This window comes from Lissotriton vulgaris, unplaced genomic scaffold, assembly GCF_964263255.1.
Source record: "Lissotriton vulgaris unplaced genomic scaffold, aLisVul1.2 SCAFFOLD_1798, whole genome shotgun sequence".
Lineage (NCBI taxonomy): Eukaryota > Metazoa > Chordata > Amphibia > Caudata > Salamandridae > Lissotriton > Lissotriton vulgaris.
The window spans coordinates 185,835-198,572 of NW_028246531.1; the positions used below are offsets into that span (position 1 = coordinate 185,835).

The 12,738-nt window shown below is 54.7% G+C and overlaps 5 protein-coding genes across 5 annotated transcripts; 1 reads left to right on the top strand and 4 right to left on the bottom strand.

The window, feature by feature from the left end:
- Positions 1–1,494: 1,494 nt before the first annotated feature.
- Positions 1,495–1,905, bottom strand: LOC147665906 (histone H4). The gene has a single exon (XM_086949429.1). It carries the CDS (start codon positions 1,867–1,869, stop codon positions 1,558–1,560), a length of 312 nt encoding a protein of 103 aa, XP_086805555.1. The 5' UTR covers positions 1,870–1,905; the 3' UTR covers positions 1,495–1,557.
- A 1,711-nt stretch (positions 1,906–3,616) lies between these two features.
- Positions 3,617–4,067, bottom strand: LOC147665907 (histone H2A type 2-C-like). Its single transcript, XM_086949431.1, has one exon. It carries the CDS (start codon positions 4,013–4,015, stop codon positions 3,617–3,619), a length of 399 nt encoding a protein of 132 aa, XP_086805557.1. The 5' UTR covers positions 4,016–4,067.
- Positions 4,068–4,226: 159 nt separating this feature from the next.
- LOC147665908 (histone H2B 1.2-like) lies at positions 4,227–4,775 on the top strand. Its single transcript, XM_086949430.1, has one exon. It carries the CDS (start codon positions 4,230–4,232, stop codon positions 4,725–4,727), a length of 498 nt encoding a protein of 165 aa, XP_086805556.1. The 5' UTR covers positions 4,227–4,229; the 3' UTR covers positions 4,728–4,775.
- Positions 4,776–5,750: 975 nt separating this feature from the next.
- Positions 5,751–6,205, bottom strand: LOC147665909 (histone H3). The gene has a single exon (XM_086949432.1). The coding sequence runs from the start codon at positions 6,179–6,181 to the stop codon at positions 5,771–5,773; it is 411 nt and encodes a 136-aa protein (XP_086805558.1). The 5' UTR covers positions 6,182–6,205; the 3' UTR covers positions 5,751–5,770.
- Positions 6,206–6,970: 765 nt separating this feature from the next.
- On the bottom strand, positions 6,971–7,799 carry LOC147665910 (histone H1.01-like). The gene has a single exon (XM_086949433.1). It carries the CDS (start codon positions 7,764–7,766, stop codon positions 7,119–7,121), a length of 648 nt encoding a protein of 215 aa, XP_086805559.1. The 5' UTR covers positions 7,767–7,799; the 3' UTR covers positions 6,971–7,118.
- Between the last annotated feature and the right edge of the window lie 4,939 nt (positions 7,800–12,738).

The window sequence follows — 12,738 nt, forward strand, 5'->3', positions numbered from 1 at the left end:
TGTATATATATATTTTTTTGCTTACCTTCAGCTAAGGGGAAAAACCGGAAATTTTGCCCGAATCGGAGCTCCATAGCCTCGGGTAGAAACAGTGACTTTGTCCCCTTGAACCTAGAGTTATTTAAAAAAAAAAAAAAAAATGTTTATATATAGTTTTAAAAAAAAGCAATACAATAAAAATGTGTATATATACTTTTTTTTTTTTTTTTCGGGGGGCCGACCTCCAGCTAAGGGGGAAAACCGGAAATTTTACCCGGAAAGGAGCTCCATAGCCTCGGGTAGAAACAGTGACTTTGTCCCCTTGAACCTAGAGAGTTAGTAAAAAAAAAAAAAACATTAAAAAAAATTATAATGTTTATTATATATAGTTTTAAAAAAAAGCAATACGATAAAAATGTGTATATATCGTTTTTCTTTTTTTTTTTGGGCCGACCTCCAGCTAAGGGGGAAAACCGGAAATGCTACCCGAATCGGAGCTCACCAGCCCTGGGTAGGAAAAGTGACTTTGTCCACTTGAACCTAAAGAGTTAGTATAACATTAATTAAAAAAAAAAAATGTGTATATGTAGATTTTTTTTTTTTTGCTTACCTCCAGCTAAGGGGGGAAACCGGAAATTGTACCCGAATCGGAGCTCCCCAGCCCTGGGTACAAGTAGTGCCATTGTCCCCTTGAACCAAACTGTCCACACAGGAGGGGGGGGGGGGGGGGGGGAGAAAGGAAACGGGTGCTTAAAGACCCACAGGGACCCGTAAACGGTCATGATGGTTCGCCACAAACATTAGGATCCCACACCCACTTCCTATGGGCCGGCATGGGAACACTACTTTATGGACTATTAAGCCCCCACGCAGTGGGGGCTTACAGCGCCTGGACGGGAGACAAAGTTGGATTTAGCGCGGCCGTTCCGCCGCTCGGCCATCTGGTCGCACTGCACACTGGGCCATCTGGTCACCGCACGATAGTGCGACCAGATGGCCCACTGAGCTGTGCGACCAGATGGCCCACTGAGCTCTGCGACCAGATGGCCCACTGAGCTCTGCGACCAGATGGCCGGGCGGCGAAACGGCCGCGCTAACTCCAACTTTGTCCCTCTTCCGTGTTATGCTGCAAGCCCCCGGGGGGCTTAATAGTCGGGGAAACGGCAGGCCCGTAGGGCCCAGGGCCGGGCTAAACCCACCGTAGGTCCCCGGGCAAGGGCTCCATGATGGCGGGCCCCTGGGCCGGGCTTAACCTGCCTCATCTCCCCGGTTTCGGGCCCCAGGATAACGGGCCAAACACGCCTTAGGTACCCAGTCCAAGGCTCCATGGTGGCGGGCCCCTGGGCTGGGCTGAACCCGCCTTCCCTGCCGTGCCTTCCATAGCAGAGTGGCTGCGGAGCAAATCCCCGGGCTCCCCCCTCCTCCCCTCCCGGGCGAGTGTGGGCCTAGATAGCAGCCCTGCGCTGCGGAAATAATAGTTCATAGACACAGCTCTCACAAGACATGGTGGTCGGCTCTTAAAAGAGCCTTTGAGTTGTTTTTTTTTTCTCTTTTTTTATCCGTGGGCAAGTCGAGTGTTTAACCGCCGAATCCGTAGAGGGTGCGGCCCTGGCGCTTCAGAGCATAGACCACATCCATGGCGGTGACGGTCTTCCTCTTGGCGTGCTCGGTGTAGGTGACGGCGTCCCGGATCACGTTCTCCAGGAAAACCTTCAGCACTCCGCGGGTCTCCTCGTAGATGAGGCCGGAGATGCGCTTGACTCCGCCACGGCGCGCCAGGCGGCGAATGGCCGGCTTGGTGATGCCCTGGATGTTGTCCCGGAGCACCTTGCGGTGCCTCTTGGCGCCGCCTTTACCGAGCCCCTTCCCTCCTTTGCCGCGTCCAGACATGTTCTCTTCTCGGTGCTGTGAGCAGAAATGGAGGCGAGGCTAGCACCGGATGCATAAATAGAGGAGCTGCGGACCGGCGCGGAGGCTCCAAGCCATGTGACGCACTCGGAGGCGGGAGAGAGCCCGGCCTGCCCTCTGCAGGGAGCGGGGGGCTCGAGAGGCCGTTGCCGTTTGAAAAAGAGCGGGCTCCCAGCCCGCCTTTGTCATGGGCTGGCTCAGCAGCTGCCGCCGGTGCACAGACCACAGTCAAACACACGCACACGCCTCCCTTCCCGCCCCCCACTTGTGACCGCAGCCCGCCTAACCCTCTCGTTCCGTGCCCCCTCCTTTCATATGAACAGAAGCCCATGGAGATGTTTTAATGGAGATAACACCCGTTAACGGCCTCTCCCCGCTGTGTGTGGCCGCCCGCACCCCCGTAACACTGTCCACGTCTCGCGCTTAAGGTACCTGGCTCAGCAGCTGCCGCCGATGCACAGACCACAGTCAAACACACGCACACGCCTCCCTTCCCGGCCCCCACGTGTGACCGCAGCCCGCCTAACCCTCTCGTTCCGTGCCCCCTCCTTTCATGTGAACAGAAGCCCATGGAGATGTTTTAATGGAGATAACACCCGTTAACGGCCTCTCCCGCTGTGTCTGGCCGCCCGCACCCCCGTAACACTGTCCACACCTCGCGCTTAAGGTACCTGGCTCAGCAGCTGCCGCCGGTGCACAGACCACAGTCAAGCCCACGGCTCCCTTCCCGGCCCCCACTTGTGACCGCAGCCCGCCTAACCCTCTCGTTCCGTGCCCCCTCACGCACACGCCTCCCTTCCCGGCCCCCACTTGTGACCGCAGCCCGCCTAACCCTCTCGTACCGCGCCCCCTCACGCACACGCCTCCCGGCCCCCACTTGTGACCGCAGCCCGCCTAACCCTCTCGTTCCATGCCCCCTCCTTTCATGTGAACAGAAGCCCCGGAGATGTTTTAATGGAGATAACACCCGTTAACGGCCTCTCCCCGCTGTGTGTGGCCGCCCGCACCCCCGTAACACTGTCCACGTCTCGCGCTTAAGGCACCTCCCTTCCCGCCCACACCCCACTTGTGACCGCGGCTCACCTAACCCCCTCGTTCGGTGCCCCCTCCCAATTCTGAGCAGAAGGCTCTGAAAATTTTTAATGGAGGCAACACGTTCACGGCCTCACCCCGCTGCGTTTGGACGCCTGCGACCTCGTAACACTGCCCACATCTCACGCCCGGCTGGGGCAAGCCAGCAAAATGTGTCGTCGTCTCCCCCCCCCCAAATTTATATGGTATGAAAAAGAGCGCGCTCCCAGCCCGCCTCTTTGTCAGGGGCTCCCGATCGGACTCAGCAGCTGCAGCCGATCACAGCCAAACACAGACACTCCTCCCTTCCAGGCCCCCACTTGTTACCGCGGCCCGCCTAACCCTCGCGTTCGGTGCCCGCTCGGCTGGGGCAAGTCTGCAAAAAGTGTCCCATATAATTAAAATGATATACGTATATAAAGAAAAAACATTAATATGGTCGGCCTCATGCTAGGCTTCGGGACGTGGCAACATTTATGTGTATGGCCGAGAGCTTGGGCATGCCCTCCCCTATGAAGCTACGGTTGCGGGCGCTGCCGCATCTAAGAGGCCGCCAGAGTAACACCATGGCACGGATACGCTCTTTGATGGAGTCTGTGGATGGCCCTGAAAAGAGCCTTTGTGTTTAGGGTGTGTTTCCACGGTGGTCTGCGGGCCCTTACTTGCTTGCTTTGCCCTGTGCCTTGTGGCTCTCGGTTTTCTTGGGCAGCAGCACGGCCTGGATGTTGGGCAGGACTCCTCCCTGGGCGATGGTGACTCGGCCTAGCAGCTTGTTCAGCTCCTCGTCGTTGCGGATGGCCAGCTGGAGGTGTCTGGGGATGATGCGGGTCTTCTTGTTGTCCCGAGCGGCGTTGCCAGCCAACTCCAGGATCTCAGCGGTGAGGTACTCCAGCACTGCAGCCAAGTAGACGGGGGCACCAGCGCCCACCCTCTCGGCGTAGCTTCCCTTCCGGAGCAGCCTGTGCACACGGCCCACGGGGAACTGGAGCCCGGCCCTGGAAGAGCGTGTCTTGGCCTTGGCGCGGGCCTTTCCTCCCTGCTTTCCGCGTCCAGACATGGCGATCGATCTAGGGTCTCAGTCACACAACAGCGAGAATGATACTGCTCTTCCTGCTGGCCTCCGGTAATATAAAGACTTCGGGAGCGTCTGATTGGTTGACAGCTAGTCGCTGATAGTACTTCTCATTGGAGGGAGGCGAGCTTCTGTTTAGCCAATCAGAGTCCCAGAACCGCATCACTCTAGGAACTGGGGGCCCTGCCTATGACTGCCAATGAGAAGAGAGAGCCGGGAGGAAGCTGCTTTGCACGCCCAGCCTATAAATACAAGTGACGGGCGCCCCGCATTTATTTCTCTCGGCTCCACAGCACGCGGTGAAAGATTCTCGACCATGCCTGAACCAGCCAAGTCCGCGCCGGCTCCCAAGAAGGGCTCCAAGAAAGCGCTCTCCAAGCCGCCCAAGAAGGACGGGAAGAAGCGCAAGAGGAGCAGGAAGGAAAGCTATGCCATCTACATTTACAAAGTGATGAAGCAGGTGCACCCGGACACCGGCATCTCCTCCAAGGCCATGGGCATCATGAACTCCTTCGTGAACGACATCTTCGAGCGCATCGCTGCAGAGGCTTCCAAGCTGGCCCACTACAACTCGCGGCGCACCATCACCTCACGGGAGATCCAGACCGCAGTCCGCCTTCTGCTGCCCGGAGAGCTGGCCAAGCACGCCGTGTCGGAGGGCACCAAGGCCGTCACCAAGTACACCAGCGCCAAGTAAGGCTTCCAGGCGCACCCCAACGAACACAACGGCTCTTTTAAGGGCCAACCACCTCCTCCCCTAAGAGCTAATGTGCTTCTAATATGACAAAAGAATGTGTTTTACAAGGGTAATGTTGAGCGCAGAAAGGGCCGCTCTCCCGGGGTTTGCTGCAGACCGAGGGACGACGGAGCAGGCAACCCGTTTTGCCTCTGTAAATTAACAAGTCTATATGAATGAGCCCTCTTTGGGACCACGTTTTGCCTCTGTAAATAAACATGTCTATATGAATGAGCCCTCTTTGGGACCACGTGCCACCTAAGCACTGTAATGTAGCGATCACGTTAAATAAACCTGCTAGCAAGTCACACAGCTACTCCCGGGCAATTTGCTTTCCATGTTATGGGCGAACAGCTTTATTGTGTGCGGGTTTAACGTTGTGTTTGCATTTCCAAACCCAGGGGAACGGCTACAATCCGCCGCGGGGCAAACGCTCCCGAAATCACACACATGAACCCGATGTACCGGGGGCAGAGATGCCTCATAGCGCTGGCTTGTGACCAGCGGATCCCTGCAAAACCCTCTACCCTACCCCTCCCCCAAACAAAGCTCTCTATTAAATGAAGGGTACATTGACGAGCTTTTTGTGCACTGTGAACACGGAATTCTCTGGTCACCCCCAGAGCCTGTAAAAGTTGCCCAGTACTCGTGGTACTCTAAGAACCCGATGTACCGGGAGCACAGATGCCCAATCGCGGTGGCTTATGACCCGCGCACAGATGCCCAATAGCGGTGGCTTATGACCCTCGGATCCCTACCACAACCCTCTACCCAAACAACGCTTCAAATGAAGGGCACGTTGAAGAGGTGTTTGTGCACTGTGAACACAGAGTTCTCTGGTTTCCGCAGAGCCGGTATCAGTTGCCCGGTGCTCGTGGTACTCACAGCCCACCCTCCCTAACCTGTAGACCATGCCATGGCAGATAAGAGTAGCTCGTAGATGACAGGGTGGTGGCCCTTAAAAGAGCCGTTGTGGTGGTGGTGGTTCGTGTCGGTCTGTCACCTTAGGCCCTCTCGCCTCGGATGCGACGGGCCAGCTGGATGTCCTTGGGCATGATGGTCACCCTCTTGGCGTGGATGGCGCACAGGTTGGTGTCCTCGAAGAGCCCGACCAGGTAGGCCTCGCTGGCCTCCTGCAGGGCCATGACGGCGGAGCTCTGGAAGCGCAGGTCGGTCTTGAAGTCCTGGGCGATCTCCCTCACCAAGCGCTGGAAGGGCAGCTTGCGGATGAGGAGCTCGGTGGACTTCTGGTAGCGGCGGATCTCGCGGAGAGCCACGGTGCCGGGCCGGTAACGGTGAGGCTTCTTGACTCCGCCGGTGGCAGGCGCGCTCTTGCGGGCTGCCTTGGTGGCCAGCTGCTTGCGGGGCGCTTTGCCGCCGGTGGACTTGCGGGCTGTCTGCTTGGTGCGGGCCATGGCGGGAGCGGTCTCTCTCAGTCAGCGAGGAAGAATGGCGTCTACCGGGGAAAGAGCCCTATTTATTGCCTCACAGACGGAGGGCTGCTCTGGTTGGCTGAAGAGACCGCCCCACGTTCGAAAATAGCCCGCGGTGCGCACCGATTGGTTACTGAACTGAAGGCTGCAGTCTAACTGTCCAATGAGCTCTGGATCAAAGAGAACCCTCCGGTTGGATGATTGCACGATGGAGCCGGCCGGAGCCCGCGCCTCGGCCAGCCTTTGTCTCCGTCCATCCACTTGTAGTCAGGCGGACGACTCGACCCCGGTCAACCCGGAGAGGAGCCCCCGATGTCATAAGCACACTGCCCTTGGTCACCCTGGAACACTCCCCCGTTACCAGCGCTCGATTGAAAGTTCACAGTCGTCTGCTTTATGCAGACACCATATCGAGTCTGCCCGGGTACAGTGAAAGCACCAACACACACACACGTTATTGCACATGTATTATAAACGGAGGTCTTATAACCCCCAGACCCCCTTTTTACCCGCCCCTGCTCACCCTGGAACACTCCCCCGTTACCAGCGCTCGATTGAAAGTTCACAGTCGTCTGCTTTATGCAGACACTATTTCGAGTCTAGCCGGGTACAGTGAAAGCACAGAGACACACACGTTATTGCACATGTATTATAAACGGAGGTCTTATAACTCCCAGACCCCCTTATTTTCTATGCTATACCGATTTCAATCCACGCAGCACCGAAAGAGCCGTTTATATGGCCAAGATCACACGCGGCACTCGCGTGTGGAAAGGTGCGCTAGGGATGTATTGTGCTGTTTATTTTTGAGGAGTGGGGCATTGGGTGGGTGCAAAGGTGGGGATGAACACGCTCTCTTCTAGACAGGGTGGTGGCCCTTAAAAGAGCCGTTGTGTTTGCAGTGTCTCGGTGCAAGCCCTTACTTCTTCTTGGGCGCTGCCTTTTTGGGCTTCGCTGCTTTGGGCTTGGCTGCCTTGGGTTTGACTACCTTGGCAGGGCTTTTCTTGGCTACTTTGGGCTTCGCCGCCTTGGCTTTCGCTGGGCTCTTGGCAGCCTTTTTGGCGGGGGCAGCCTTGGGCTTCTTGGGGCTCTTGGCTGCTGCTGGCTTCTTGACCTTCTTCGGGCTCTTCTTGACCCCCGCGGGAGCCTTTTTGGGCTTCTTGGCGGCAGGGGCTGCTTTCTTGGCCGCTGGCTTCTTGGTCTTGGAGGCTGACTTCTTGGCCGCCTTCTTGCCCTCCAGCTGCTTCTTATTGACCTTGAAGGATCCTGAGGCCCCGGTGCCCTTCAGCTGGGCTAGGGCGCCTTTGCTGACCAGGCTCTTGAGGGAGACCTTAACGCGGCTCTTGTTCTTGTCCGCATCGTAGCCGGCGGCGGTCAGCGCTTTCTTCAGGGCCACCAGGGAGACTCCCTTCCTCTCGGCCGAGGCGGTCACGCACTTCAAAATCAGATCGGACACGCTGGGACCGGAAGGCTTCTTGGCCTTAGAGGCCCCCGCTGCTTTCTTCTGCTTCTTCTTGGGGGCGACCTCAGCGGGAGGAGCCGCGGCGGCTGGAGCGGTTTCTGCCATTGCAATACAAGTCTCGACGCTGTCACAGAAAAGAAATGTACCTCCCAGCCCGAGCCCCATGCATATATAGGGAGGAGCCAGCCCCTGATTGGTCCCGAGGAGAGAGGGCTGTGCGAGGCGCCCTCGGCTCTCTGCTCCCTGCTCCGAGCTGACTTTTGTGTTTCCTACCACCGGAGTATCTAAGTTTTAAAGCACAATCAGTTAAACATATGCTAACATGAACACATGTAAAGAAGCCCAGCTTCAGCCCCTTCCCGTGCCCGCCCCCGTTTCAGCCCACCCCGTCCTCAGAAGCTTGCCATCCGCCGTGAATCTCTGCCCTCCCCCGATGGCTGACGCCTCCGTGCCTGGATTCCTGTGCTCCGGGCCCCTTTTTCCCGGTGCACCCTCGCGCTCTGAGGCCGGGAGCGGCGGCCCGCGGGCGGGAGGGGCCTCCTGCAGGGAGCGGGCCCTGTGCCGTCACAATGGGGCTCCAGGGTCCGCCTGGAGCGCGTTCTGCACCGGGCCGAAGTAACACAGGGCCCCGGCGGCCGTGCGCGGGGAGCGGAGACAACGCCAGGGAGACCCGGCCCGGGGGCCAGGGAGGGGGGGGGACTCGCCGAGCGCCTGCACCCTCGGCTGTTGCATCCAAGTCTGGAGGGGGGGGCAGTCGGGGGACTTTTACAAGCAGCGGGGCACGGTCCGGCATCAAGACTCACGGGCATCACAAGGCGGCTGCGCGCTGGTAGCTTCGCATGCAGGCAGAGGGCATTCACTGCCAAGCACCGAGCTGGAGGAGACGGGGGCGCACTAAACACAATAAACACACAGTGACTCAATAGAGGCAGGCGGCCGAGTTAGACCTTCATGTTTAATGGCACCCAGAGTGAGAGCAGAGGGTATGAATGCACCTGAAATGGTGACCCCAGTACCTGCATGGAGGCCCTCTGGTGAGCTGATTTTTACAGCTGGACTTAGGTTTACATCTCAGGTGACATCTTTGGACGGGACCCGACCATAGCAACGCGGTCAAAACACCGCAGTACATTTCGATTGCTGCATTTACAACGCAAGTCTTTTCCACGACTTGCACGGGAGGGCGCTCTAGACTAAGGAATAGGGCGATTTACTATTCCAACACCTTCCCTACCTTACTTAGGCTGGAGTTGGAATAGTAAATCATACCATTCCTAAGTGTAGAGCGCCCTCCCGTGCAAGTCGTGGAAACCCCTAAAACAGCAATGTAATGTACCGCAATCTAATTGTTACATCCTACATCCCACAGTACAGAGTGAGGCCTTTGACTATCACTGTTGTATTGAGCTCGATGGCTGGGGTGGGGACCACTCCTGAATCAAATGGTATGTCAAGAGTGCGACCTGTGCCCACAAATCAGATTCTGCGCCTGGCAGCCTGATTGAGGTCTACTGTTAATTACAGGTTTTCGCCTTATATGTAGGTAGAGGGGGAAAAAAAAAAAAGAAAACACTTCACATAGTCCAAAACGTACATGAACACCATTCACAGTTTCAGATCTTAGCCTTCAGGTACCCTGGCCCATCCCTAGCTTCCAGGAACCTGTTTAAGTAATATGTCTGACACTATGAGGTTTCCAGAATAAAGGGGACAACGTCAGTCCTTCTACCCAGAGATATGGAGCTCCGCACATGGAAAGATTTCACGTCTTTCCCTGGGATGGAGGTGTAAGAATAAAATTCTTCACATAGCCCAAAACTGCACAAAAACCCCAGTCACCATATCAGAATAGAGCCTTCAGGGCACTGGGGCATTTCTAGCCTCCAGGGACCCGCTTTAGTGATATTTGTGACATTATGAGGTTTTCAGATTCAAGGGCGCTAAGTCACTCTTTCTACCCAGGGATTTGGAGCTCCACGCAGGGTAAGATTCAAGATTTCCCTCACGGGTGGAGGTGAAGAAATGAAAACACTTCACCTAGCCTAAAAGGTACATGCACCCATTTGAAATATCAGGCCTTGGCCTGCAGAGACATGGGCACATTTGTATCCACCAAACACACGTTTTAATGATAATTGTGAAATTATGATGTGCCCCTCTGCAAGGGGACAATGGCACACCTTCTACCCAGAACTACGGAGCTCGGCATAGGGTAAGATTTCCGCCTTTACCCTTGGATTTGAGAGAAGTGTTTTACTTCTCCGCCTCCTTCCAAGGGGACAACCTGCGATCTCCCCCTGTGCGTAGTTCCATAGCCCTGGGTAGACGGAGCAACTGTATCCCTTTGAAGATTAACATCTCCAAATGTTACAGGTATCAGAAAAACTGGTGCCTGGGGGCTGGAAGTAGTCCCAATGCCTTGCAGGCCTTTCCTGATACTGTGAAGGGGTGAAATACACTTTATTGGGCATGTGAAGTGTTTTGCTTTAACACCTCCAGCCAGGGGTGAAACCTGAAATCTAACCCTGCGCTGAGCTCCATAACCCTGGGTAGAAGGTGCGACTTCATCCCCTTGAAGTTGAACACCTACAAATGTCACAAGTATCAGTAAAACTGGTGCCTGGAGGCTGGAAGTAGGCCCAAGGCCTTGCAGGCCATTCCTGACACTGTGAAGGGGTGAAATACACTTTATTGGGCATGTGAAGTGCTTTGCTTTAACACCTCAAAACAGGGGTGAAACCTGAAAACTTACCCTGCGCTGAGCTCCATGACCCTGGGTAGACAGTGTGACTTCATCCCCTTGTAGCTCAACACCACCAAATGTCCCAGGAATCAGTATAACTGGTGCCAGGAGGCTGGAAACAGACCCAGTGCCTTGCAGGCCTTGCTCTGACACTGTAAAGGAGTTAAATACACTTGTTTGGTGTTTGGTATGTATTCTATTTTCACACCTCCAGCCTGGGGTGAAACCTGAAATCTTACCTTGCGCGGAGCTCCATAACACTGGGTAGACGGTGCAACTACATCCCCTTGAAGCTGAACACCTCCAAATGTCACAAGTTTTACAACAACAGGTGCCTGGAGGCTGGAAACAGGCACAAGGCCATGCAGGCCTTTTCCTGAAACTGTAAAGGAGTGAAGTACACTTTATTGAGCATGTGAAGTGTTGTGCTTTATCAGCTCCAGCCAGCGGAATAACCTGAAATCTTACCCTGCGCTGAGCTCCTTAACCCTGGGTAGAAGGTGTGACTTCTTCCCCTTGAAGCTTAACACCACTAAATGTCACAGGTATCAGTACAATTGGTGCCTGGAGGCTGGAAGTAGGCCCATGGCCTTGCAGACCGTTCCTGATACCGTAAAGGGGTTAAATACACTCTGTCGTGTATGTGATTTGGTGGGTTTTCACACATCTAGGCAGGGGCGATACCTGCAATCTTACCCTGCGCAGAGCTCCATAACCCTGGGTAGAAGGTACCACTTCACCCCCTTGAAGCTTAACACCTCCAAATGTCACAAGTATCAGTACAACTGGTGCCTGGATGCTGGAAGTAGGCCCTATGCCATGCAGGCCCTTTCCTGTAACTGTACAGGGGTTAAACACATTCTGTTGTGTATGTGATTTGTTGGGTTTTCACACCTCCAGCCAGGGGTGAAACCTTTAATCATACCCTGCGCTGAGCTTCATGACCCTGGGTAGACAGTGTAACTTCATACCTTGTAGCTTAACACCACCAAATGTCACTGGTTTCTGTAAAGCTGGTGCCAGGAGGCTGGAAACACACCCAGGGCCTTGCAGGCCTTGCTCTGACACTGTAAAGGAGTTAAATACACTTTGTCGTTTATGGTAAGTGTTCTACTTTCACACCTCCAGCCTGGGATGAAACCTCAAATATTACCCTGCGCTGAGCTCCATAACCCTGGGTAGAAGGTGCGACTTCATCCCCTTGAACCTTAACACCTCACAATGTCACAAGATTCATTAAAACTGCTGCCTGGAGGCTGGAGGTAGGCCCAAGGCCTTGCAGACCTTTCCCTGTAACTGTAAAGGGGTTAAATACACTTTGTGGTGTCTGAGATGTGTTGGTTATTCACACCTCCAGGCAGGGGTGATACCTGAAATCTTACCCTGCACGGAGCTCCATAACCCTGGGTAGAAGGTACACCTTCATCCCCTTGAAGGTTAACACCTCCAAATGTCACAAGTATCAGTAAAACTGGTGCCTGGATGCTGGAAGTAGGCCCAAGGCCTTGCAGGCCTTTTCCTGGAACTGCAAAGGAGTTAAATACACTTTGCTGAGTATATGAAGTGCTTTGTTTTCAAACCTCCAGCTAGGGGTGTAATCTGGAATCTTACCCTGCGCGGAGCTCCATAACCCTGGGTAGAAGGGACAACTTCTTCCCCTTGCAGCTAAACACCTCCAAATGTCACAAGATTCATTAAAACTACTGCCTGGAGGCTGGAGGTAGGCCCAAGGCCTTGCAGACCTTTCCCTGTAACTGTACAGGGGTAAATACACTCTGTTGTGTATGTGATTTGTTGGGTTTTCACACATCTAGGCAGGGGTGATACCTGCAATCTTACCCTGCGCGGAGCTCTATAACCCTGGGTAGAACGGACAACTTCATCCCCTTGAAGCTTAACGCCTCCAAATGTCAAAAGTATCAGTAAAACTGGTGCCTGGATGCCGGGAGTTGGCCCAAGGCCTTGCATGCTTTTCCCTGTAACTGTAAAGGGGTTAAAAACACTTTGTTGTGTATGTGATGTGTTGGGTTTTTACACATCTAGGAAGGGGTGATACCTGCAATCTTACCCTGCCCGGAGCTCCATAACCCTGGGTAGAAGGTACAACTTTATCCCCTTGAAGCTTAACACCTCCAAATGTCGCAAGATTCATGAAAACTACTGCCTGGAGGCTGGAGGTAGGCCAAAGGCCTTGCAGACCTTTCCCTGTAACTGTAAAGGGGTTAAATACACGTTGTGGTGTCTGAGATGTGTTGGTTATTCACACATCCAGGCAGGGGTGATACCTGAAATCTTACCCTGCGTGGAGCTCCAAATCCCTGGGTAGAAGGGACA